This window comes from Grus americana, chromosome 1 (assembly GCF_028858705.1).
Source record: "Grus americana isolate bGruAme1 chromosome 1, bGruAme1.mat, whole genome shotgun sequence".
NCBI lineage: Eukaryota > Metazoa > Chordata > Aves > Gruiformes > Gruidae > Grus > Grus americana.
In genome coordinates this window covers 11314282-11340884 of record NC_072852.1, presented here as the reverse complement: position 1 = coordinate 11340884, position 26603 = coordinate 11314282, and the positions used below count along the sequence as shown (strand labels likewise).

The 26603-nt window shown below is 37.9% G+C and overlaps 1 protein-coding gene across 7 annotated transcripts in view; it reads right to left on the bottom strand.

Annotated features, from left to right (window-relative positions):
* The window catches only part of CACNA2D1 (calcium voltage-gated channel auxiliary subunit alpha2delta 1), a 421619-nt gene that overhangs the window by 208003 nt on the left and 187013 nt on the right, over positions 1–26603 (bottom strand). For all 7 annotated transcript variants that reach the window (XR_008579526.1, XM_054844365.1, XM_054844371.1 and 4 more), the window contains exon 4: positions 22886–22945. Coding sequence is in view for 6 of the 7 variants with exons in the window: in XM_054844365.1 (XP_054700340.1) it covers positions 22886–22945 (60 nt within the window). In the remaining variant the exon portion in view is untranslated. The remainder of the gene's footprint in view (positions 1–22885; positions 22946–26603) is intronic.

Sequence of the window (26603 nt, the reverse complement as noted above, 5' to 3'; positions counted from 1 at the left end):
TTCAGTAATCATTTACAGGTTATTTCTTCTCTGAAATTATCAATCTGGAAACCTTCACATTTAATAGACAGCTTTCATGAGATGGTCACTTGTCCATTCACAGATGCATCAGAGTGATAAACAAAATGAGTAATTTATTAATCATCTGCATGCTAGACAGGGAGACTAACACATACAACCCTCATATAAACAGATAATTTATCAGATAAGAGTTATGTACAAATACAGATTCCAAAATAAAATACATTATATGAAAAATGCACTTTGAAGTCTTTGACATCAATTCTGAGGGATTTTGATCTGAGGCTAGATCCAAAGATTGCAGTGCTGATGGTGGACAGGATTTAGGCATCTGAGTTAAAAACTGAGATCATGAAAAATTCATTGAAGTCCAAACTTGGAAGAATCTAAAATTCTGGAAATACCTGAGTTTCCAGCATTAATATTCTCTAGGTATCTTAATATTCCATTTCTATATGGACCTTTGAAAAACCTCAGGCTTCACATCTGTCAGAAGTTTAGAGCCGATGTTGCACCTTCGCAGAGTCAGGACCTCTAAACGGAAGCCTCTCACCCCTGTAACTCAAGGTGCTTCCTATCATTGAATACGTCATTCTTTTAAATATGTAATAACCAATGACAGACAAATATATTAATTAGATCAATTAAGTCACGATTAGCACATGGAATGGACACTTGCTCTGCTCTCACCTCCTCTTCCCCTCTCCTTCCTTTCTGGTGCCCATGTGAATAGTGTACTCATAGGGCTTTCCTATTTAGAAAATATACGAGTATTATTCTGAACTCTGAATTCTAGATTAGAGCATATCATATAGCAAAACCAACATTTGCTTCTTCACTTTGACTAATGCTATATTTGGTGAAACACTTTTAATGCGAATGGTCCAGCTAAAACTCAGAAACTTATACAAAGAAAATAAAACTGAAAAAATCAAACCTGAAAAGTTTGTGAAGAAATACATTAAGATAGTATGCATTTTAAAAATGCAAAACCTATTTAAATCATGGTATTTTTGATGGCTTAAGGCAGGCACAATATGAAAATACTTGTAACAATAAATATGTGTTACAAATAGGAGATCATATATTATGGTTTTACAGCTTCTGAATACTTACAGCTCACAGGAGCTTCATGACTTTCCCTTCATCAAGAGCCAAGCTGTGGTGGTGCAGCCCCCCGGGCACCCTGAGATCTCAGGATAAGCCCCATGGTGCTGCTCACTTGGATGGAAGGGCAGTGACTTGGGCACCAGACACTCTGGCCACACCTGGGCCATCTGCTGCCTGACGGGTACGGCTGGGTGAGCCGCGAAGGCTTGGGGAAAAACTCCCATTCCACTCTTGTCTTGGTTCCAAGTACAGTAGCCTGGAGCGGGGCGGGGGGCAGGCATCCCTGGGCACACCTGGGCCATCTTCTGTCTGAATTGTCCACCAGAATGGCTCAGCACAAACTGTGGCCAGAATGGACAATCCTGACCAAAGCCAATCATCTTGAGATCCTATAAACAGTGATCCAAAAGTGAGACACTTGGAGTTCTCCAGGACCGCAGCAGGCAGTGTGACCCAGAGCCAGCTGGGATGCCTCTCAGGGTAGATTTCGCGAGGATTCAAAGATCGTCCGTCGACAATTTTGTGAGGACTCCAAGGCCTGATTTTGGGAGGTTCAGTGACCATCCGTTGATGACTGCCAATACATAAACGTGAGTAATTCATGAAACTCACAAAAAGGGAAATTTTAATCATAGGTTAACGTGTGTGTGTGTGTGTGTGTAATTTGGTTCAGAACTATTTGCCTGTCCATCTGTCTGTAACTTGATCCAGGATTGTTTGCCAGTCTGTATCTGTGATTTGATTTATCCCCCATCTGTGTGTGCAACCCCGCTGTAAGTTTTGGGTGACCCTCGCCATTCCTGAATCTTTAACTACGTTGTTATTTTGACTGTAACAACTTGCATTGAATCGCTCTGTTAAATCGGCTGATGTTTAAGCGCGGTTAATAATTATATGACCTAATATCATGATCTATATCAAAAATATTAATAAATCCCAAACTGCTGCTAAACCAAAGCCCGGTAACAAAGTCCCATTCGCGACACAGGTACAACGAGCCATGGCCAAGGGCACGAGGCTGAGTGCGGTGAGCTGTGGCACACACGGCAGTGCAAACAAGGAATGAGCGTAAGGAGCCTTGGTACAGGCTGTGCATCAGCGAATGACAACAGAACTCCTTAGATGGTAGATAAATATGATAATGTCATGGCCTGATCTGACTGTGACATTTGCCTATAAAACCCCCAGTAACAGAGACTGTAGGGAAACGGTGCCACATGGAGCTTTGACACGCCAGAAAATGAAAGCATCAAGGTGGAACCAGCCCGCGTCGGTGCCAAGTCACTGCCCAGAGCCCAGAACCGAGTCTGACCAGAGCAAGCGTCCCACGTACCCCAGGCTGGGCTCCACCGACTCACCGGCCCCGTGACCATGGCAGGTCTCAGCTAACTTTGTGCACAGGGAGCGTGTGTGCGAAGATTGCACTGCCACAGCCCATCCATCGCTTGGTCCACTTATTGACGTGACCTTCACAGTGGCATGTTGTCTGGTGTTCCTCTCCTCACTGTGACAATATCCAATTACATGCTGATTTTAACCATGCTCGATTTAATTTGGTTTGTGCAAATTACAATTAGTAAAGCTAAGAAGTTTTTTTTTATATCATGTTCAAAGCTGGGGAGAAAACCCTGCTATGTTTTACAGGGTACAATGAGTAGGGAGTTTTTGTTTCATTCCCCCCGCCCCCCAGTGTCCATATTATACTGAATTATACATTTACTTAGTAAAAAGAGAAATAGTGAAGAGTATTAAGGTTGCATGCACAGTGTCAAAAAGAAGCATAAAATATACTAGAAAGAGTACACCTGTCTTCAAATCTCTAGAATTGATCATAGAAACTGTAAAGAACAGGAAAAAAATTTCTATGATGTCAAACAAAACTCCCCAATTTTCAGATAATTTTCACCATAAGAACTGTTATAAGAAACTGCCATTGGACTATTTAAGCTGTTAGGATGATACTTAACTTCCTGAAAAAAATTAAGAATGCATTTTAAGTACTAACTGCAATTTGACTGTAGAATTAATAGACAGAAGTGGTTGAACGTGCCAGGTTAAATGTAGTACAGCCCACAAGGTGACGAGAAATACGTCAGACAAACACACACCTGAATCAGTATCTACAGAGCTGTCTGTTCTTCTGAAATAATACAACATACTCCATGAATAATTTCTGCAAAAAGACATCCTATAGCTCAATGGCCTGTGATCAGAAGGCAACCTCTGTCGGACAGGCAGGTAATTGGTAATATAACAATGGAATTTTGTTAATTTGCCTGCTGGTAAGGATGGTCTTTTTCTTCATGAATTGTTTTTAACTTTGGGGATTTTTTTTTTAAATTTTATTATTTTTAGTGCAACTGGTGGACTAAACAAATCAAAAGTAGCAATCAATTAAGTTTTTTTTTAATTGCAAAATATCAAAGGCCAAATACTTCATGCAGGAATAAAGAACTAATGACTGAAGATTTAATGATACAAACCCACGTTGATATTACTCTCTGATATAGTTGATTATATCACAGAATAACTATCACTTTAGTTATTCAAACTGAAAATTTCTTTTCACAGATAACATTTTGCTCTACAGTAAAACCACAAGCACCACTACGCAAGAGGATATGCAACCATTAACCAGGCACTACACTACGGCTATGATTCAGCACATCGTAGTGAGTGTATATGGGGACAGATGCCAAAAACACATCATTTTACACTTTTAGCCTTTCAGAATTCTGCTGCAACACTTCTGCAGTGGAAGACTTTTTTCTTGTCATACTCATCAATCACCTTCATATTGGTACAACATTTGGTGACTGGGAACTTGTATGTGCCTACAAAATGGAAAGATCAACTCTTGAGCTGGCAGTGCCTTCAAGCCTACCAAGACAAATTCAAATGACAGACTTTGTTCTTATGAATAGAATTGTTAGAGAGTATATTTCTCTTTCTAATAAATATTGGACATGTAAATATAAGGTTGTCTCTGTCCCTATGACTATCAAACCATCTGTCCCCAGCTGGCTCTGCAACCTTTTGCCTTCTGTTGCTGCTCCCTTTCATGGTGAATTGAAACCCTGACACAACAGATACCGACAGTAACAGGTTACAGAACAGAACAGTACTCTAATTAAACCTAAATACCTTAGACAATAAATTAAACATTTCCATAAAGAATTGTTTTGTTCACTTTTTCAGAGAAGAGGTAAGTTTAGTACGGTAAGCACCACAAATTTACAATAACTGGGGAAGAAGGATCAGGGCATTCATTGGCAGCAGAACTGAAGCTTCAAAGCTATTAGATTTTACACTTATTTATTTATTTTCAGCAGATCAAAATGAGGAAAGTTGCCTGTATTGAGCAGATGGAGAAATCAGTCATTTCTGAAAACTGAATTTCCCCTGCAGACTTTAATGGGAGAGAAACAGAGAAACCGGCTTCGTATTGGGAAAGACTGCTGTTTTTCTGGCAGTCTGCAATCTATTTGTGCGTTTTGGTCTCGATTTCCTCTCAGGTAAAAAGTACCTATTAATTTTAGAAACACTAGGCATTATTTGCTTAGTTCCATCCTATGTGTACCCAATTCCTCAACTACCAGCCAGGAGCTCCACATCTAAGATAAGACTATGGAGAAAACCTCTTGGGATAGGCAGTTATTTCTACCTTTGAAATGGAATATTTGGTAAAACAGCTCTGTATGACAAAACTACGGCTATAGGCATTAACAAAGCTTCAGCTCCAAATCTCCTTACGCTGAGGGTTCAAAGAACCAGTGGCAGGACCCCTGATGCAAACTATATCAGTAGTAACCAGTGGGGCAGGATAAGAAACTGTTGCTCTTAGACCATCCCCATTATTTTAAGAGTTGATTACTTGATTGTCTAGTCCAGCAGCCACTTGAAAACAGTGTTGAAATGGCTATGATCTCCTTTACCAAATTTTTAAAATTACTATTTTGCAATTTTAAACATTGCGGATGGGGTTTTTTTGGAAGAAGAATATGATATAGAGGCAGTGTAGCAAATACCATCAACTTTGCACACAACTCACTTCAGCCCACACTATTTTCCAAAGACTTTTCCAAACCATTTTATTTCAGTTTGGGCTGAAACACATTGAAGGCAACCAAACAGACTCTGGACCAAGCCCAGTATGGACATACGTTTCATATTTTGAATAGAAAGTCACAAATAATATCACTATAGTCTCAATGCATACAAACCCCAAAAATCAATATCCGTCCCCATTCAAGTAGCAGAAAGATTTATAATACACCTCTGGCCTACCCTAGTAGGTGGATAATGAAAGGTAACGATTCAAAAAGTTATTCTCTCCTGCTACCAGCCAAAGTTCCCTGAATATTCTTACCATCTCCCCAAAGAATGACAAGCAAATCTAGGATTTTATGTACTTGCATGTGTCACAAATGAACAAAAAAGAAAACAAAAAGCAGACTCTTCTGGAGTTACGAGTTTAAAAGAACTGGCTACACCTAGAAAGAGATACATATAACCACCTTCTATATTCCTCCTCCTGTCCTCTAAGTCAAAAGCAAGGTAGGCAGAGACAGCCCTGAGAGACAAAAATCTTTTAAATCCTTTTTAATATTGATAAATATATTCTTCCAAAGGGTTCAGGAAACTGCTAATCTTCACATCACAGTAACTTCCTCAAAATATAAGCAACTGCAAATGGCTTCTTTTTATAAGGCAAAATGCAATTGATTACAAAGTAGATTTCCAGGTGGGAAAATGAAATTAATTTGTTAGCAGCTAATTAACCTCTGTATCACACTATCTGATCTGTTTAATTAAAGCAGCAAAGTATGTTTATCTTAATTTATTCAGCAATACTTTAGATGATGAAAGAACATAAACCCAAAATAATAATTATAAAGAAAAAATTGTCTAAACTCATTGCATATTATCTAGGTTGTAAATACTAGAACCAGTATAGCACAGGAGCCAAGTTAAACAATTTGGACATGAGTTTAAATCAGATTCACAAGAAACTGGCATTCTCAATTCATACTTATGTAGGTGCTAGAATGTAAGGAACTAGGCTGCATCTCTTGCACTGTCATAACTGAGTATAGAAAATGTGCCAGTTCTCCAACAAATCTGCAAAAAACTTTGAGGAAATTATTTTTTACCAAGAAATGGGCAAACCTATAATATAATTTATCCCAAAGAAAATGAGTTTACATTTGCTACATCACTACTGTGTTCTATTCATTATAGCTGAGAAATAAGATTACGTTTAGGAGTGTTGCAATCAGTGGTTGCAAAATATTGAAAAGGAATCAAACTTTAGGCATATGACCCCACAGTGGAGTCTAGCTTCTCGGTGATCCATAATGGTGACTGAAGACCTCAGGTACATTCCAAGGTATATCATCCAAACCCCGCTGTGCACTGAGGTCAGCAGGCCCATGGAGATCTCTCTGGACCTTCATCATCTCGAACTCCATAACCTAGAAGCTGAGGATAAATGCTTGTGTCTATTTTTAAAATGATATTTCTATCACTTTTTGCATGCAGATTCATATTCATTTAGCCCACACTTGGAGTCAATCAGAAGCTGATAAAACTAATTAGTGCTGAGCAGAGCCACAAATAATGAAAAATGCTGATAGATTGTGACAGGAGAGAAGGACTCTCAGTGGAGAAACCTTGATTTGCCTACCACTTGTGTTGTCATCAGATGATAGCCAGGTAAGATAAAATGTATAAAGAACAGACTACACAAAAATGAACGCTGCAAGCCATGACTGCCAGTATTACCAAGCAAATTTATACTATTCTAATCCCTCTGGCATTGTAATGTATTAAACAATCGATGGCCATAAGTAACTGAATCATAACTTTTCTATTTAAGTTATTATGGTCAACCATATAAAATGCAGACAATATTCTTAAAGAGATTTTTTTTTTTGCTTCTGGCAATAAAATGGACACTATGATTCTATAAACAAGGTTATTGTCCCCTCCAGTTCCACACTGGTACCATGAAAATAATCTAAATACATCCAACCTAAGTCTAACAAACTTGTTCACAAGCAATGTCATGAAGCTTGCGCTGCAGCTAGTGGAAAGCCATTGACACATTTTTTTTAAACTAGAATACCTTCTTTGAACTTTTATTCAAAGGCTGCACACTGTGTTTCAAACCCATCATTTAAACTCCTACTTTCTCAGGAATTGCACAACAGTTAATGACATTAAAGCAACAAATAATACTATGAGAAAAATTAAGTCATAGGCATTTGCGAAATGTTGCAGGAATTTTGAATTATCAGTATAGGTAATTATTCTTAAACTTGACAATAATGAGTGGATTGATAGTTGGATTAATTTTCACAATTCCAGGAACCATCATGTGATCTTAAATGCTATGAAGGTAAATAATTTAAACAGAAAGATGAAAATTGCTTATGAATATGTCCATTTTGGCAAGAAATTAAAAGGAAAAAAACCCCCACATTATTTTGATATTATTATATTATTATACCAAACAAAACCAAATCAACATTATCAAAACAATGTTTCTTTCATCCTCCTCTTTAAATTTTCACAGAAAACTTAGAGATTTAATTCTGATAAACATTGCTTTTCATGGAATATCAATTACTACAAAATGGATGTCTTCATCTTATTTTTAAAAAAATGCTTTGACATGAAAGATGAAAACATGTAAGACTAATTTTTATATTTACATGCACTTTGGGAATATATACAATAGTTGAAACACTTCCACGAACAGAAATTTGCTCCTCTATTTAATTTTCTTCTCTATTTCCTCTTCACAAAAAAAAAAAAAAAAAAAAAAGGCAAGGAATATATTAAACAAAGTCACTGTAACTAAATTTTAAACAAATATACCCAGACAACATTAATGTCTTGTAAGAATATAACTAGAATAGAAAAAAATGCCTACAGTTTACATAGTTTTCCTTAAACTGCAGCAGGGGGGTTTATACATCTTTCTCTTCTCTTTTGTCCATATGTAAAAATGAAAATACAAAGAGATTATAACTTGTATTTCTGCAGGGAAATTAAACACACATTATTTTTTCCTTAGTATTGCAATATTGTATAACACAGGAAAAATAAATTTTCCTATGTAAATTATGAAAGTCTGATCCAAACTTTGGGTTACATCTTAAATAGCTGACACTGGCCTGTGAAGTTAATGATCTTAAATAATTTTTTTTAAAGCATTTGATTTCTTTCCCTGTCTGTATCAATTCTTCATTTGGTTTATTCTATCACTTTAAATGTGTCCATAAAAACCCACAGAGTTATAATATACAAAATAGAAGCAATTGCTGTATCTTATCTTATACAATTTGTATGAAAATTAGAAAAAACTAAGAAAATCTCTTAATTTCCTCCTAAAGGTGAAATGTACCTTTCGAAAAGGCAGTAGAGTTCAAAACATGTCAGGCTGTGTCTTCTTTTCAGATGGCTTTGGTTCACGCACATAACAAACGTGTCTGGCATCCTGACTGTTAATTATTTTAATGGGCCTCTTACAAAGATAATCTTACCCACTTTGTTAAGATTTTACTTTAAATGATTTTGCTAGATCTCTGATGTCTTAGAAGGAAAGCGACTGCAGACAGCCGTTACCAGGCTTTAAGAAAAATCTGATGCTCACCTAATTAATAAAGAACAGAAGGAATCATAATTTAATTATTCAGCTTTGACATCCGTTTTGTGCATGTCTTGCACGCAATCACTGCGGTAAAGCAAAGCTTCGTGAGTACACCTTATTTTGGGAGGCGTTCGGTAGCGTGACGGAAGCCAGCAGCTGGAAAATGTCATTCATTTTACTATTTAACATAAAATGATGAAGACTTTTCCAGTAAATCACTACAAGCAAAAGGACCGTATCAAAAATAATTAAAACATAATTACTTTTCTTCTTAATTATTGGATATATTACACTGGTATGCTGGAATTCATGCAGAAGAGCAGTAAGATTTAAGAGCTGTATCAACAACTTGCTGTTCTGTTTCTCATTCTCTATCTTAACAACTGCACTAAATGAAAAGTTAGTGTTTTCCTCCATGGACCACAACAGGGGGGTTCACTCGCCGTGTATTTGATTGATGCTTATGCCACAAACTGCGAAGAAATACAGAGACACCGAACTTCTGCGGAAGCTGGTTCAGACGAGTCAGCCGGGCCAGGCGCTTGGATGAGCAGTTGCACTGTCACAACCACAGGCTGCTTTATTTCAGGGAATCTCATACATCTCTTGACAGCAAACCACGCAGTTTAAAAAGATTTCATATTCTTTCTTTCATAGTGAAAGGATACGACTTCTTTTCACCACCCAGTCCTGTCACGTTCCAGAGACAGTAGAGGGCTTCCTTCTTGCTTTTGTTTTTTTCCTGAGTACTATGAAACACAGGTAAAAACTACCAAACCAAATGTTCTTTGGAAAGAGGGAACAGACCAAAATAAAGGAACCCAGATGGTAGCTACATCCTCCAATGCTTTTGTGGAAGATGCTCCAATAGTTCAGTAGTAAACAAAACCGAACAGTCCAGGATACAAGTAGGAGGGAAAAAAACCCCAAACAAAACCAAAACCAGATTCTTCTTTAGCTGATGTGTGTTTTCATATAACTTAGGTAAATTAATTTCTACTAGTAAAAATTCAGAAATAAATAGTAAAAGTAGTAACAGTAAAGAGCAAGATGCTCAAACATGAGTTTATATAAAGCAAAACAAGCAAGACTAGAAATCGATCTCACTAAAATACATTATGGCTTATTTCATATTTTTGTTTGGCAATTAATCTGGAACTGTGCGTAGAGGCAGAAAGAAGGACTGTATCTTTTTAAAGCTGGCTGTAGTCTTTTCTTCTTTCCCTTTGGAGAAATCCCCCCCCCCCTTTTTTTTTTTCTTTAATCTTTTCTCTTTCAGTAAAATAGGGATAAGAACTAATTATATCCAATATACATCCTGCAGTGGTAATATTTTCCTTCTGATGAAAGCCCCGAGATGGACCCTGGGTTTCGTTCTTCATTTGTCATGTCTGGAACCATCGACGGACCCTGTTACCAGCACCCAGCTCTGCCCACCACGGCACTGCACCCATGGGTGAGGGCACGGCCAGCACGGCCAGCACCCCCGGCTCCAGCTGGCGTCGGGACCAGCCGGCCCTCGCTGCTGCCTCGCCCCGCTACCGACTGCATGGGTGCGTTTCCCCTTCCTCCCAGCTGCTTCTAACCCTGCTGTAGCCACTGTCCAAAGTTATTTTCTGAGCCTAACCCAAATTTTTAGTTGCTTACTGTCATTTCAATCAAAGTTCAGCCATCACTCATATCATATCCTCTGACATAATAGAAGATTAATACTAGGTAACTGAGAATTTTGCAAATTAACTAGAATAAAAATGTTTAAAATAATTAAAATAAACATTTTCTGCCTTAAAGAACTGAAGTAAACCAGTATCATCACCTTGATGTTTTATTTGCTCTCCACCATTTTGTTTTACTTACAAAGCTGACAATGTTATTTTGTAAACTCAGATCACCCAGTTAGGTCCATGGCAGCTTTAACCTGACTCCAGCTGCATCCTCTTGATGAAGAACAGAATCTGTAGGTTGGTTGTTTCCATGTTTGGGGGTTTTTTTCTGGGTTTTTTTGTTTGGGTTTTTTTGTTTTGTTTTTTTTTTAATTGGAAGGAGGCTTTGGACTATCTGTGCCAGCATTTTTCCCCAAACTGATTTCCATACTTATAAAAGAAAAGCCACCCACACTGTCTGTTTCCACTCACTGCTGGATAAGAAACTTTAAAATTTGAGTTGTAATATCAGATCTTCAATCTGTTTCATATTAAAGCATATAATACTCTTGCAAATACAATACTGCAGAGCTCTCATGCACAGATAAATGTTTTGACATATTCAGTTGTATTTTTTTCATATTTTCTTATCAATATATAGTTGACATGAGGAGGTGAATGAATTGATTTAAGTGCATCCTATTCTTGACAAACATACCTCGAGTTCAATTAGATGTATGGATTTGCACTGCTCTACTCTTAGTAGTACATGTAACCACTTCAGTGAACTATTCTGGTGTCAGCAAAACCCACTGATACGAATCTGCAAAGGAAATCCAGTCTTGCTGTCCATGCCATAGTTCTTTTCCATAAAGCAGGATTCATCATTCATAATCATAGCATAATTCATAATATCGTAATTCTTTTCATAAAAATAGTGGGATATTTGCCCTACTGCTATTGCTAGAATGTCCGAGAAACTCATTAAACTGATGGATTTTTCCTTCGATTCTCCTTCTTCCAATTTTCAAGCTAAATTTATCTGTAACTGCTATATATCTATTGCTCTAAAGAAAATTTGTTTTCTCTTGAACAGCATTTCCTCTTGATAAACAGGCTGTTTACTGATCTATAAACAAAGTCTGTACTTTTTAGGCTAGAGCATGCTTTATTCTCCACAGAGAGATGATGTCTGTATTTCAGAATAAACCACAGATCAATCCTGAGCACAGACTGCTGCTCATCCATACTGTGCTTGTTACAGCTGACCCCTCGACACCTCAGCAATGTCCAGACACGTTCTGTGGCACAGCATGCACCAGGAACCGTTCTTGACTGTGCAGGCAAGCCTATACGATGTTATACCCTGTCTCACTGTCTACGTGCCTCCAATGGTATCTCAACAGGTTTTTATACCCTCGAATGCTCATACATGCCCTGATGTAACTGATGTAGCACCTGAAGCATGCGAACTCCCTAGTTTCATGCCTCGAAAATATGATTTTCTAAGCTGCACCACTTTTCTTCACGTTATTTCAGAAACTTTGAGCCTAAAAGTACACAAACACGCACACACATGTTATGGCTTAGAGCCTCCTAGATATCACCAAGAGAAGTCACAAGACTGGTTTGAACACTGTCAATCTTTGCCACTTCGTCCAAGAGTCGGGTCCGTAGTTTTGGTTTATTCAACAGTACAGATTTATAGATGTAACTTTTAGAAATGTAGTCCAGTTCCAATCTTGAACTCATTTCTTAGAGAAATGCCTCAGGGAGCCAAAATTAAGACTCCATCCCCTTCTGTGCATGAAATATGCACTAACAAGAATGGGTTAAGCACAGCAAAACGTACAGATTCAAGATTGCTTCTGCTCCCGTGGGGTTACCTCACCTGCAAAAGCCTTTCCCAATAGTCAGGCTGGCATTGCTGGCCTTCTGCCTTTTGCTCCCTCCCCTACGCTTTGCAGGAGTTAGAGTGCACAAGGAGCTACAGCTTTAGGCAAGTCCCAGGCTCTACTCGGAAACTATCTGTGATCCTCATCTCCTGCGTTATCCACCAGTTTTCCTTTTTACCATTCAGACATTTAAACAGCAACTCTCCACCTTGAATGCTGAATCTCAAAACCTGACTTGAATTAGACGCAAGCCTCATGCAGCAATGTTAATATCAGCAAATCTTTACCGATACATTGCATAAATGTCTTTCTTACCCAATGAAGACTGTACGTAAGAGCGTTGCTCTGTAGTATCATATATATATGCTGTGCCAAGGCTTCCTATGTTTTCCCCAATTCCAAACTTTATGAAGGGTATCCAGCTCAAAGAAAGCTTTGAGGCAGAATTGCATTTTGGGGGAAAAAGAGAGAGAGACCAAGAGAGAGACTGGAAGTGTTTGAATTAAATCTCCTGTGTCCTGTGCTCCCCTATAATAAGGAAAAGAATCTCTTTCCAAGTCAGCTGTCAGCAGAAGAAATAGCAACAACCATCACTTGGGATTAACAAATGTATTGATTATATTTTTAAAAAGAATTCAGTCTTATTCCAGCCTGTGTTTTTTTTCTGCTGGTATCCCTCACCAAAAGAAAAAACCACCCTTTGCTGCAGTAACACAACCCTAGCACAAAATACTTACATATACTAGTAAAATAAAACTAAAATGTTCTATCAGAAAGGTGGGGGACTGCTGTGGCAAGACTACATACTTCCTCAATTTAAAAAAAAAAAGTCTAGAAGTCATTTAAACTACCATACCCACAGCAAATTGGATTAAATTAAACTTGCTTATATGGAGCACATTCAGTCTAGTGGAAAACTTTTGCTGGAAGTCTTCTTTCACTTTTTAGGTGGAAAAAATCAGACACAAAGCATAAAAAAGTTTTATCAGGAGAAAACACCAGAATTTTGTGCAGGCACAGAAAAATATCAATAAAGCCAAGCTCCTTAGTTTTACTGTTCCCATGTGTAACTCTTTAGAAATGCAAAACTGAAGTTCCTCTCTTGAGAAGTGGTAATGCTCCAAGGACTAAGAAGAGAATCCTGCCTGAATTAATTATTCATCAGGGATTATTCATCCAGTTTTAAAAGCAAAGACCTGTTCTGGATTAGCATAGTCATATTTATATTTATTCTTCATATTTTCAAGACAGTTACAATACACACTGCTTCAGTGCAGTATAATTTGGGACTACCAAATGGGAAAATGAAAACAGAATGATAGTGTTTGCCATAAACACATAAATTACAGGCAGTCACAAAGTTTGCCTCGAGCTCTCAAGACCTGCTAAATCCTAATGTCCCTCCAATGAGACCTAGAGTTGTTTGTGTATTTATTTATACAGTCCTGATTTGCTCATAGCTGATAGCAAAAGTGAACTGGAGAAAAGCAAACAAAAGTATAACAGCCCAAATTTCTGCTCAAATCTGGTAGAATTTTTTTATTGTTTCTCTGCTCTGTGTTATGCACATCTCTTGCTCTGTGGGAAGCCTACAGAAATAGCTGCTACTGCTTGAATCACATATCATCATTTTCAGGACATAAAAGAGCTACAGTTTCACCTTTTGCTTAAGTTCTAATGAGAATTACACTATACTCATGGGATGGAAGGATAAGTATTCCCAAATCCCTTGAGCAAAATGCAGATCTTAATAATAGCATTGCCTGGTACTCCCAGAGCATTTTAAAGCCTATGCAGAATGAAACTCTTATTATAAAATTTCGATTGTATTTCAGCTGCAAAATACTACAGACATCTAGCTTTTTCTGTTTTCAGCTACTGCACAAGCCACTGTTCTTGGAACATCAGTTCTTGGTATACTTAAAGCACACAATGTCTGGAAAATGCCTTTTTTTCCTTAAGTCATTAGACTTTGTCATCATTTTTTGTTTTTTTTTTTCTTTTTTTTTTCTTAATGCTATTTCATGACATCTCTCAGTCCTACCACCTTTTAAATACCTAAACCTTCCAAATTCCATGTTTGCTCCTTTTTGTCTTTCTAAAGTTGCTGAACTGAATTTTCAGCCTGAATTTTCATCTACTACCTTACAAGAATCCTGTGACAAAAGAACAAGGTAAACTGTCAAGGCCTGCGTGACTCCTGTGGTTTTGCTATTTGAAAAAATAGAAGGAAATAGAGTGAAGAAAACCACAAACACCTCTACCCCCAAAATCCAACCCACTCATCTCAGAATTTCAGAAGGGCTCAATTTTTAATACGAAATACTATGCGTAGTCCTAAGCCCATATCTATACATTCCCAGTATTTGCCCCTTTTGACAGGAAACTTCTTTAAAATATTTGGGGTCTATAATTTGCTTTTAAAAAAAATCTCCAAGATTTGCTATTATGAATGGCATTCCTGCTCTGAAATAACAATCAAAACTTTCTAATACTTTCTGAATTTCTCAATATTTTATGTCTGCCTCCATTATTAAGTTTTATTTGAATGGTACTGTCTTACTCCATTGATTAACTCTTTGTGCATATTCAGTTATTTTATTTTTTTTTTTCTTTTCAATAGAAAATAAGACTTTCTCTCCTCCTATTAGTAATTCAAAACCAGCAGACTTGAGTAGGTTAATACTCTTTTTGCCACAAACATTGGCACATTTCCTAAATTCAGTGTAAAAAAGGGTCAGGATAACATGGACGTGATGGGCAATGGGGGAAATGAATTTGCCCAGGAGATGATGGAAACAAAGGAAACTAGTTAGATCCTAGTTATACTGGCAAGAATGAATGAAGGACAAAGATACTGTTAGCTTTGAACTCAAAATATTTGGTCAAGAAGCTTACAGACAAAATAAACAGCATCCTTGAGGTCCGCTTCTAATTTATTTTACTGATTCCCTCAAGGTAGTAAAGCAGTGCTAAGAATTACTTATGAGAGATTTAATTTAGCAACTGAATTTGAAGGTGAAAGGTAAAAATAATAATAAAAACCTAATTAGCTTCATCCGTGTTGGAAATTCAATGAACTCTTAGAAAACATGCACAACAGCAGCTTGCAGAAAGCTTTTCTGAACATATCATACTTCTCTTTTGTAAACTAAAGAACCTACAGGGTGTTAATAAAATGAGTACAATAGTATGTCTTGCTTTTAATAAGATGTTTGTTCAGAAAGCACATTAAAGACTCATTCAAAATGAGGGCGATAATGCATATGTATGGTGTCTTAATAATGAGAAATCACACCTTCCTTTCTTTTTTTCTTTCCCATCTCCTCCCCTCCACCCCTTTTTCAGACGCTGCACATTTTTAAATGAGTTGCCTGGTCAATAAGTAGAAAGAGTATTAGATGTCCTTTAACATATTTGATTCTTCAGATAAAATGGAATGCTTGAAAGATTCAGCAATGATTGAAGGTGTTTCTTCACCTTATTCTAAAAGCTTTTTTGGCAAGTTCCTGGCCAGTGAAGCACTTTGCTGCCCAGATGAGATTCTTGCAATGATTTGTACTCAATGTAAGCCTATTAAGAGATAATAAATAACCCAGATCAAAAGATATACCAGAAAATCTAGCTCCACTACAGTTACACATTTAAGATCCCTGCTTATATATAATTTTGAGTCCAACTGTAAAGCTACTGTTTGCCATCTTCTTTATCAACTTCCTAATTAAAATTCCTAAACTGTGACAAAATAAATAAATTAAGGATTATAAACATGATTACAAATGTGTTTAAATGATTAATCGCACTAACACTTATATTGGGGTTATCCTTATATAGGGACACATTAGATCTTACATAATGGAACAGAAGCATGGAAGAGCTCTCCTATGGCAACCCAGATTTTTTAGAGGAAGTCTATAATTTCTAGACTCAAAGACTCACCTGAGAGAGTCTTGGAAGTCATAAAACTACAGGTAAGCTAGCAAAAGGCAATAGCCTTAAAAAGTTTTTTAATGACCAAAAAAAAATGATTTGGTTTTTTTGCCTTTAACACATATTTCTTATATCTAACTGGTGCCTCTTCTTCGAAATTTTTAAACCAGAAGGTATTGCTGAGACTCTGTGAAACTAAGAATCGGAACATGAGGGGCAGGATGCTGGCGATGGACAAGCGGACAGTGGGATCCCGTTCCCGGCAGGGACTGCCAGACAAATTCTGCACTCATCTGATGAAGCCTGTCACCTGTCTCCAAACTGGCTTCAGCACGGGCATGTTCACAGTGAACTCCTCCATTAAGATGAATCCCTTCTTACTAATTATGGAGATGCTGGAAAGCAAGGTGAGAATGCTTCAAATGCTGTAACTGCTGCACCTCCTGTCTCGAGACAGCACTACTGAAAAACATGCAGAAATGCCCATTCCAGCAATACTCGCAGTGCATTTTTATGAATGAAAAAGGTGTCAGAGATTTGATAAGCATCAAATAAATATCAGAACCACCCCTGAAACCACCCAATTTTAGTAAACCTGATTCATTCTTACTTCCTCTGCACCTCACCTTCCTACCACTCCCGGTGCACACGCAGAGCTCTGTTCCCTGAGTCGAAAGATGTCAAAGTGCAAACAATCGCTGAGAGAAAAAAGGTGATTTCATTCCTTTCAGAGTGATATGGCACATTAAATTGAAATTATACGCAAACGAAAGCTATACGTCACGGAAGTCAAGGTGGCACACAGCCCTTCAGAGAATAAAATATTATTATCCCTAAAAACTTGACCATCTGCCTCTCAATTTAAATCAATCATTCGGCACATTTTTTCCAAATCACATATGCTTTGTAAGTGTGAGGCCTCAGCCAAAATGAATCAAAATCAATGGAAGATTTATTTCACTGGGGTTTGGATCAGAGCATTGTGTGAAGATACAGACAGCTTTGACACTTTGACCGTGTTTAGTGTTGTTGAAACTTTCACAAAATTAAAGTGTATGTGACTTTAACGGGAAAAGATCCCACACCTACGCTGAGCCTATGGGGAGCGGTTCCTTCAACGCCAGGTCTGGAGCCAAACCTAAGCAATATCACTTCTCACAGATGCTCTCTGCACCCAAGAGGACTATCATCAGAGGTACAAGCTATGAGAGCTGTATCCTCTGTCTGAAAGGAGAGAAAAAATATTCTAGTTTGTTTTCTTCAGTTTTTCCCTCTTTCAAAACACAAAGCACATTTACTAAACCGCCTCTTTAAAATGAAGCAGTATTAAAGCTGAAAGTCTGGTGTTTTGTTTGTTTTCCAGTTCAGGCTTTTAAGATGCGATGTTCTAGTGTTGTAACATCTACAATAAATTACAGACAGTCCTGAAAATCTTCAGTCTGCAGACACGTCAAGCACCGGGAGATGCCTGCTATTGCTCTGCTTCTGCAGGTCACCTCTTGGATCAACTCTTGTGATGCGAGACTTGTTTTATCTCAGTTATCCTTTTTATCTTCCATTTCTTTGCTGAGCAACTTTTCCTTGCAGTTTTATGCAGCTAGTATTTTTACTAGGAAAAAAAATCTTAATTCCAAAATAATATTTCCACTACCTTTTGTGTTTACTTTTAAGCCCAGGTGGTAGACAGACACCAGCCTACACTTTATCATCACAGCAAATGCGGTCTCAGAAATACCAGGACTCAGAAAATCATCATTTACACAGAAGAATATAAAATTACACTACTGGTTCAAAGATAAAGCATATTGAAAGGATTTTTCGTGTGGCATTTTAATGTGATAATTAATTCCTAAAAGTCTGAGTTTCAGGCTTCATATAAATAAGTGGATGCTAATAGGCCATCCCCTTGTTAAACTACAAATGAGATATCCCTTATGTTTATACATGTGTAAGTACAATTAATATTGCAACCCAACTGGAAACAAAATTGCTTTAGTTAACCAACCATTGCAAGGCAATCAAATGTGGTATCAAATGTAATTGTAGAAGATCCATTTGGGGAATAACAGTAATTATTTCATACAGAATTCTTCCCTCCTTCCAATTCACGTACATTTTTTTTTCATGCGTCTCTATGCCAGAAAAATAATTGGACCATCACAAGTGTCCAAACCACCCCCCTTTCACTCTGCAGCATACAAGAAAATTCAAACTGACAAGGCTGTTTCATTTAGAAATATTGGTTTGTACCTCTGATTTGTAACTGCATTAATCTAAAAACATTTAAGTAGGTTTTATTTCTCCAGCTGGACATTCTCCAGCCAGGGAATCGGGCAATACTGATGGAGTAGGAAGCAGAGGCTGGCATTTTTTTATTTGCCTGAAGCTAAGTGCTTTGGATTTGCCTTCATAAACTTCATATATCTTCTCTAAAGACTTAACAGTTTTCTAACAGGTAAGTATTATTTTAGGGCTGTAGATGTAAACTGCAGTTAAGATATTTTAATTGACTTTGTGCTTAATCAGGAAACAACACGTTACAATCCAGTATTAATGAATGTTTTTCCTTTTTTACTCGGAAGATGTTGAGTATTCTTAATTATTATTCTTAATTAATATTCCTTTGAAACATTTTGCACTTTTTAGTAAATTAATTAGTAATTGCAAAAATTATTTTGATATTTAATTATCAATGCAAAATACAAAAATCCATTATGATTTTTTTTTCTGTCACTTCGCTAAAAACTAATGGCAAATACATAAGGTACATGCTCTTAACTCATTTTAGATTTTTATTTTTGCTCTTGTGACATTCAATATACACCTGACAACCGGTCTTTTATTAATAAAAATAATATTTATAGCCCCCAGTGTCAATCTGTGTATTTAGAAAGCTATGCAAGGTGGCAGAAGGATAGGAATATGAAAATACTTTCGCTAACACCAGCCATTTGCTGTTCAGTAAATTGCTGGCCCACAGCTTCCCAGGTTCAAATTAATATCAGTCTGAGACTTCTATATTCATAGCTATTTTTGGTTTTGATAAACATGAACAGATTATTTCAGATAAAACCAAAATAGAATTTAAATGTTAACTTTGGTAAAGATTCCTTTAAGTATTGATCCTGGCAAGATCATGGAGCAGATCCTCCTGGAAACTATGCCAAGGCACATGGAGGACAGGGAGGTGATCGGTGACAGCCAGTATGGCTTCACTAGGGGCAAAACGCCCTGCGTGGGGGCAACACCAAACCTGGATACAGGCTGGGCGATGAGTGGGTTGAGGAGAGGGATGTGCGGGTGTTGGCTGATGAAAAGCTGAACATGAGCTGTCAATGTGCCCTGGCAGCCCAGAAAGCCAACCGTGTCCTGGGCTGCATCACAAGAAGCGTCCCCAGCAGGTTGAGGGACGAGATTCTCCCTCTCTGCTCCGCTCTCCTGAGACCCCACCTGGAGTACTGCATCCAGCTCTGGGGGCCCCAGTACAAGAAAGACAAGGAGCTGTTGGAGAGAGTCCAGAGGAGGCCACGAAGCTGATTGGAGGGCTGGAGCACCTCTCCTGTGAGGACAGGCTGAGAGAGTTGGGGTTGTTCAGCCTGGAGAAAAGAAGGCTCTGGGGAGACCTTAGAGCAGCCTTCCAGTACCTGAAGGGGCCTACAGGAAAGCTGGAGAGGGACTGTTTACAAGGGCATGGAGTGATAGGACAAGGGGTGATGGGTTTACACTACAAAAGGGTCAATTTAGATTAGATGTTAGGAAGAAATTCTTCCCTGTGAGGGTGGTGAGGCCCTGGAACAGGTTGCCCGGAGAGTTTGTAGATGCCCCCTCCCTGGAAGTGTTCAAGGCCAGGTTGGATGGGGCTTTGGGCAACGTGGTCTAGTGGAGGGTGTCCCTGCCCATGGCAGGGGGGTTGGAACTAGATCATCTTTGAGGTCCCTTCCAACCCAAACCATTCTGTGATTCTATGATTCTATGATTTATCAAAAAGTCAAAACTTAAATTTTCGCTTCTGTTTTTCTTTACTTGGTTGCCTTGAAGTAGCTGGAACTTAATATACTATAGTACTATAAACATTGGAAGAAATTCTACTCTCACTCAGTTATAAATAGTAGGGAAAGGGATTTTAGTAGATGTGGATTTGGTTTCCATCAATGGTTTAATCTCAACTTTTTTTTCTAAAAGGCATGCAAATTCTCTCCTTTAGACAATTCTGACAGTCTTTACATGAAATTATTTGCTGAAAAACCAAATATGGATCTTCAAAGATTTTTTCCCTGTACTAGCTAATTTCAAAAGACGCTATCAGAGGATGCTGATTTTTTTGTTGTACTGCAACTTTAACTTGCAAATAAAATTTTTTAAATTCATTAATGCTTACATGCTTCTTTTGCTAAAAGCTGTGCAATTAACATTCATATTTTTAATAAGATGTTAGAACAGGCAGTCTGGCAGTCTTTTTATTGACGCATCTTTTGTAGCTCTGTATAGACCTTGGTATTATGGCCAGCCCTCTTTGCCCTTCCTCTTTTGGATTTGTTCCGCTGAAGCTAGCCCATACATACTTCCCCAGAAGGAATGTTTGTGATATTTTCTCCTTAAAACTCCATAGACCATTATTCAGCTGCAATCTGTCAAGGACATTGCTGATTGTGAGCTCATTAGAAGCAGAAGTAGATTGTCCCAAAGAGTTTCTTTCTACAGTGGCTCATGTGCAATGCTGCTGGAAGGGCTTTCATCACCCAAAACCAAATCCTGGACAAGAAATAAACCTCGTACAGCATGATGTAGACCATTCATAATGCTATCAGAAGTCTTTTAGGAACCCTCATCCACAGAAAGTTTTACAGTATATCTTCTATTTTCCATCACAGCCATTAGGAGAATGAATCTTCCAATGAAAATTAAGTTTATCAGAAAGATCTGTGTGCAAACTAATTTGAGCAGGCATTTTCTAAAAAGTAGGCCAAAAGAGAAGAAAGATTACTTCTGGCAAAAATGGAACAAATTAAATTATAAGAGGCTTAATACATTTTTTGAAATTTAATTGCATAACCTAATGTCAAGGTTATTATATGGTGCACACTGTTCTCATCCAAATTCAAAACAGTAAAGCACAAGCTCAATTTGCAGTTACTTTATTATAAATCCAACTGCTTTTTTTTTTTTTTTTTTTTAAATTTTATTCTGACCATAGTCTTTGCCTGAACCACAACATTAATATAAAATCACATTTCAAAATTACTTTGAGATCTCTCCTTGGCAATGAATTCTGATAAGACCGGAAGCCTCTCTGGTGTGACTGACTGTGACTGACTTCTACTGCAAGTAAAGGGCAAAAAGAAACCCGAAAGCTGAGACAGTGTGCATGTGACGCCAGGGTGCACACAAAGAATCAAAACAATTAGAAAGAGCATCTGAGGGTATTCACACTGTTCTGCGCTGGGTTCATCAAACCTGCAGGTTTTGTTTTCTATTCAAAACAGAGACGGATTAGCAGAAAAGGTCGCTGCAGTGTTCTCATTATTGCCTCCCTATGGAATACGCGGTCCGGGTGTTCTGTGTGTTAGAAGCTGTGCCTGTGTAGAAAGCATGCTTAAAAGCTTTCAGGCTGTGTCCAGACCCACTTTGCACTCCTAAAAGCCAGGCACTCTTATCTGAATTATTTGGCCTGACCTTAGAAGGGCTTTTCTGTCTGTTTTCAGCTCTCCAAGTGTCCGAGGAAAGCTGCATCGGAAAAGACCTGACAGAAAACCGTAGCGTGCCACTGTGACTCCAGTGGATGTGCGGGCACAGTCTCGGTTTGTAGCAGCATCACGTAAAAGCACCATCTGCTTTTATGTCTGAAGGACCAGGTAATGAAGGCGTAACAAATGACTTTGACACTTAGCAGGGAACTGTAGCCTAAAATTAACAGGCTTATAATCATGCAGCACAATATTAATTTGGCTTGATCGGTAACAAAGGATTAATGTACGTTTTACAATCATCTCCCTTGTTTTTCAGTAAAGTCTGAAATGATTGAAGAAGATAGTTTAGTGTTTGACCAGGTTAGGGCCTCTTTCAGTAGTACTAGAATGTCGAAGAGAAGAGATGTAGTTATTAAAGTATGGAAAAACATTCTAAAAAAAATAGTCGATGACTCCCAATATAGACTGTCATGTAGATAACCAAATCCTTCTGTATTAAGCTTTTTTCTGGTTTTGGTTTGTTTCATTCATTTTTTTTTTCCCCACTACAAAAAACAACTTGTGGAAATCTTTTCTATGATTCTGTGTTTCAGTGCTTGGAGTAGCACACTTTTAACTGATAGTAACCGTCACTCAGATGTCTTTTCTCTGTAATCACTCCTTGTACATCAACACAAACAGACGTCTGGTGTACAGCTCAGAGCTACATCCCTGGGTCTCTGAAGCTGCCTGGGAGCTTTTGAAGTGAAAAGTCCACTTTATTCTCTTGACACTCAGACTGAGATTCTGTTTACTGAATAAAATAAAATGCCCATTCATAGTCAATGGCTCCTTCTGCGATGGAGAGATATATATATATAAAAAACATGTTTGGAAGAATATAGTTAACATTTCAAAGAGGAAAAATCTGAGAAGGTTAAAAGGAGAAAAAATGAAACTTACCCCAAACTCATCCCTCCACTGATGTGATGCTTGGTACTTCTCTGCTTCTTTAGCGAGGCGCTGAAGACCAAAGAGACAGAGGACATACATTTTAGTCTTCACTGATTCTTCACATAGCAAAGTCTTTCTTTTTTAATTTCTTCATATATAGGTTTTCTATATATAATCTTCTATATATCTATGCTTTTTTGCACTTACTTGAAAATTATGTATATTTGAGTAAAGATGCATCATCTCATTTCAAAAAAGCTATTTTCTGTATTATTTGCTTATTTAAGTAATGTAATCACGCATTAGAAAACTTAACTCTCATTCCAATGTCATTTAAGAAGTTCTAGTAAAGTTCAAAATCCATAAATATCCTTCTAAAAATACTTTCTCCTTACACACCACCTTGCCTTATATGTATTAATTTAATCTACCATCCAATGACAAGTATTTATTAGAATCTTAAAACACTGTATTATGGACATTTATTTCTCCATTAAATTATTTAGCTTCAATTACAGGAAGTACTGACATCCTCTGTGATTATTAGGGACCCAAAAACACTCAGTAATTTGGACTAGCTGTAGTTTGGTCCCACGGACTGAATACACATTAGCAGTTGGAAAGTAACAGGCATGCTCCTAGAGGGCATTTTTCCTGTTTAAATTAATTTGAAAGTAATCCAGCTTGTCCACTTAGCCCCACGGGAAGCAAAACACAGTTCACAGGAATGATCCGATGATGCTCTTTCAAATCTCTCTCTTGTACAGACACATCCATTGGGTTGATGACATGTCCCTCCTCATAGAAAGTTATTAAAAAAATAAAAATAAAAATAAAATAAACCTTTGAAAAAAAGCTGTTTGCGTATGCTTATGAGAAGTTTGCTACAATTTTACATCTAAAAGTTGCCAAGCATAACGCGTGTTCTCCCGCTGAGCTGCACACAGCATCCCCAGCCTGGAGGCAAGCGAGCTCACTCGGAAGAAGCAGCTACCTGATGTGGACGCAGTTCATGTGCACTCAGCCATGTCCTAATTGTTGAGTGACTTACTTTGAGAACTAAATTATTTTATAGCCCAATAAAAAATTTAGCAACTGTTTCTGGGGAGTCGCGGTCCCTTTCTAACAGAAATAGCCTGTCTATATCCACCAGATAACCAGGGATGATGCTGCTTTGCTGTGTCACAAGATGCGCACAGGGAGCCCGATGATCCTGTCAATAGTCACACTAATTCCTACACAAAATGAACTGGTGGCCTAAGTCACATTTTCAGTTGAGTCAACCCTCAGCTCTTGCTAACAACCAAAAGGAGTATGATCAGAAGGTCCCGTAAGCCGGAATGGCAGAGATGGTGCTGTCAGCACCTCACCTCAGCCCCATCCAGCACAGCAACCGCTACCTTATCTGATCCCATGAGGGCAGGCCCTCTACCCCCCGATAACTATCAGGATGATAAATTTCACAAAGCAAAACATAGGACCTCTTCCTTTCTTTTACATTTGCAATCTTTCTATATAAACAAAAAAACCCCAACTAACCTGTGTGCTCTGCTGCCAGAAAATAATTGTCTCCACTCATTCATTTTATTGTTAATTCAAATTATTCTAAGCTAATAGAAAGCTACTAGCATCTTGCAGGCTTTGCCAACTGGAGGTACCTTCCAGAGTAGCCAAGTACCATATTTACAAAAGAAAAACTATGATATAATTTGATGCTTTCTACTGGGAAAAGGCACAGTACAACTCTCCCTTGACGGCACTGGACACCTCAGATACCTACAGTATTTTCAGTTTTCTGGTAATATACTAGAATAATTTTGTCCATCTAATTTCTGCACTCATTGTAGCCAGCTCTGCATCTAAATTTGCATATCCTCTGATGAGTACAAGCCAATTAAGTCACGTTTCACCAGACTGTAGCAAAGCAAGATATGACACTTTCTACACCTGTAAATAGCTGCACTTAACACTACCCTCAGATTTCCCTCACAGCCTGCTTTATTGCCTTAAAGTACCCCGAGAACTGCAATTGTTTTCCACAAAAGACAGTAGAACCCAAATGCACAAACTGATAGATGGAAGATATGAAGATAAATATATAATGAGCATTAACATTATTAAGAATTTTGCATGGAAAGAACTGCAGCCACACTTGAAATTCCTCAGCTCCATGAAAAGTTGGTAGATACCTCAACTAAACTGCACTGTAAAGCGAAAATGCTAAAAGCAAATAAAGAAATAAAAAAAAGCTGTGTTTTTGTTGTTTGGGGTTTTTTGTCTGAAATGGAGAAAAAAAGAATATCCCCCAGTAAAGAGATACTGTATTCTTATTCTCCTTGAAGAATTTTACAGTCAGGTTTAAGTTAGAACCCATCCTAACTAAGGAACCTCCTAGAATAACACTAAATGCAATTTCTACAGCTCTTCATACCTTAAAATAGCTTCCAAAACGAGAAGTTGTCATTTGGGGTACATGTACAGAGCTCTGTTAAAGGTAACCAAGCCCAAATGAAAGCACAAGCAACCAGTTACTGAGAAACAATGATGAACAACAAGAAAATGGCTGTTCCTTGACTCCAAAAACCCAAACCCCAACACCTTACTGGAAGTACACATGACCATGAGCCAGGGCTATGCACATGGGCTTTAGTAACAGGCTGGGGCACTTTTTTGATGTCTTCTTCACTGCTTAACTGAAGAATCTCTGCATTTTTCTCTACTGCATAACAATCAATTTAATTTTTGCACCAGTTATTAGATCAATTTTCCAAATTATATCCAAAAATTTACCTGGAACACATCCGAAAGTTTAGCTGGAATGTATACTTAGAACATATTTCTTAGTATCCTATGTCAGAGAAAAAATTAAAGCCTAGCCAACCTGATATCAACCCAGTACTTTTTTCCCTGAAACTGATCACCTTTTCCATCAACAATTTCTATAAATGCTACACAAATTATTAGTAGTCAGTATAGTGGCTGTTAGCCAGGACTAAAATAAATCTGTAAGTGGTCACAAGAATAAGTCATTTGATCTCTCAAAATGGGGATAAATGTCGTATTTTCACCATCTCTTACTGCAACAGAACAATCCTGCGATTTTACAGCTATGTAAGCTACATACGCAGAAAACAAACAGGACCATTTCCTAAAGACCACTCTGCTACAGTACTCCGATTACCCAGCTCATCCCCCGCAGAAGACTCTCTGTCAATGTTTATGTGCAGGCTATCACAAGGCCACACATCGTGCAAGGACTTAATTTTCAAGAAGCTTTACAACATATGGGTAGACTGATAGGAAGCCTGTGTATGCAAAAACCAGTACCATTCTCTCCTGCGTAATACCTTATATTTTTAGGAAAGACAAGGGAAGAATATTAAATTAAAATTACACACACACACATATATATATAAAATATGAGGTCAAGGTGTTCTTAGAAGTTTTTCATTTCTATGCAAGGAGAACCTTGCTACTACAGCAACATGGAGTCAAAGAACCGAGACATTCACCCTTCCACAGACAGAGATTTGTTGAGAGCCAGAGTAAGAAGTCAAGACTTCTGGGTCAAAAATAGCTGGATTGTGAGGCAAACTCAAGTTACCCATGCCCTTTAGTGTGACACAAGGAGAGACTAATTTTTCATCTCTCATAAAGAAATCATGCCTGCTTCCTTTTGAGGTATGCAAAAGTCAGGGCTTGCCTTCCCTGTTTTAATGGGAGAGCC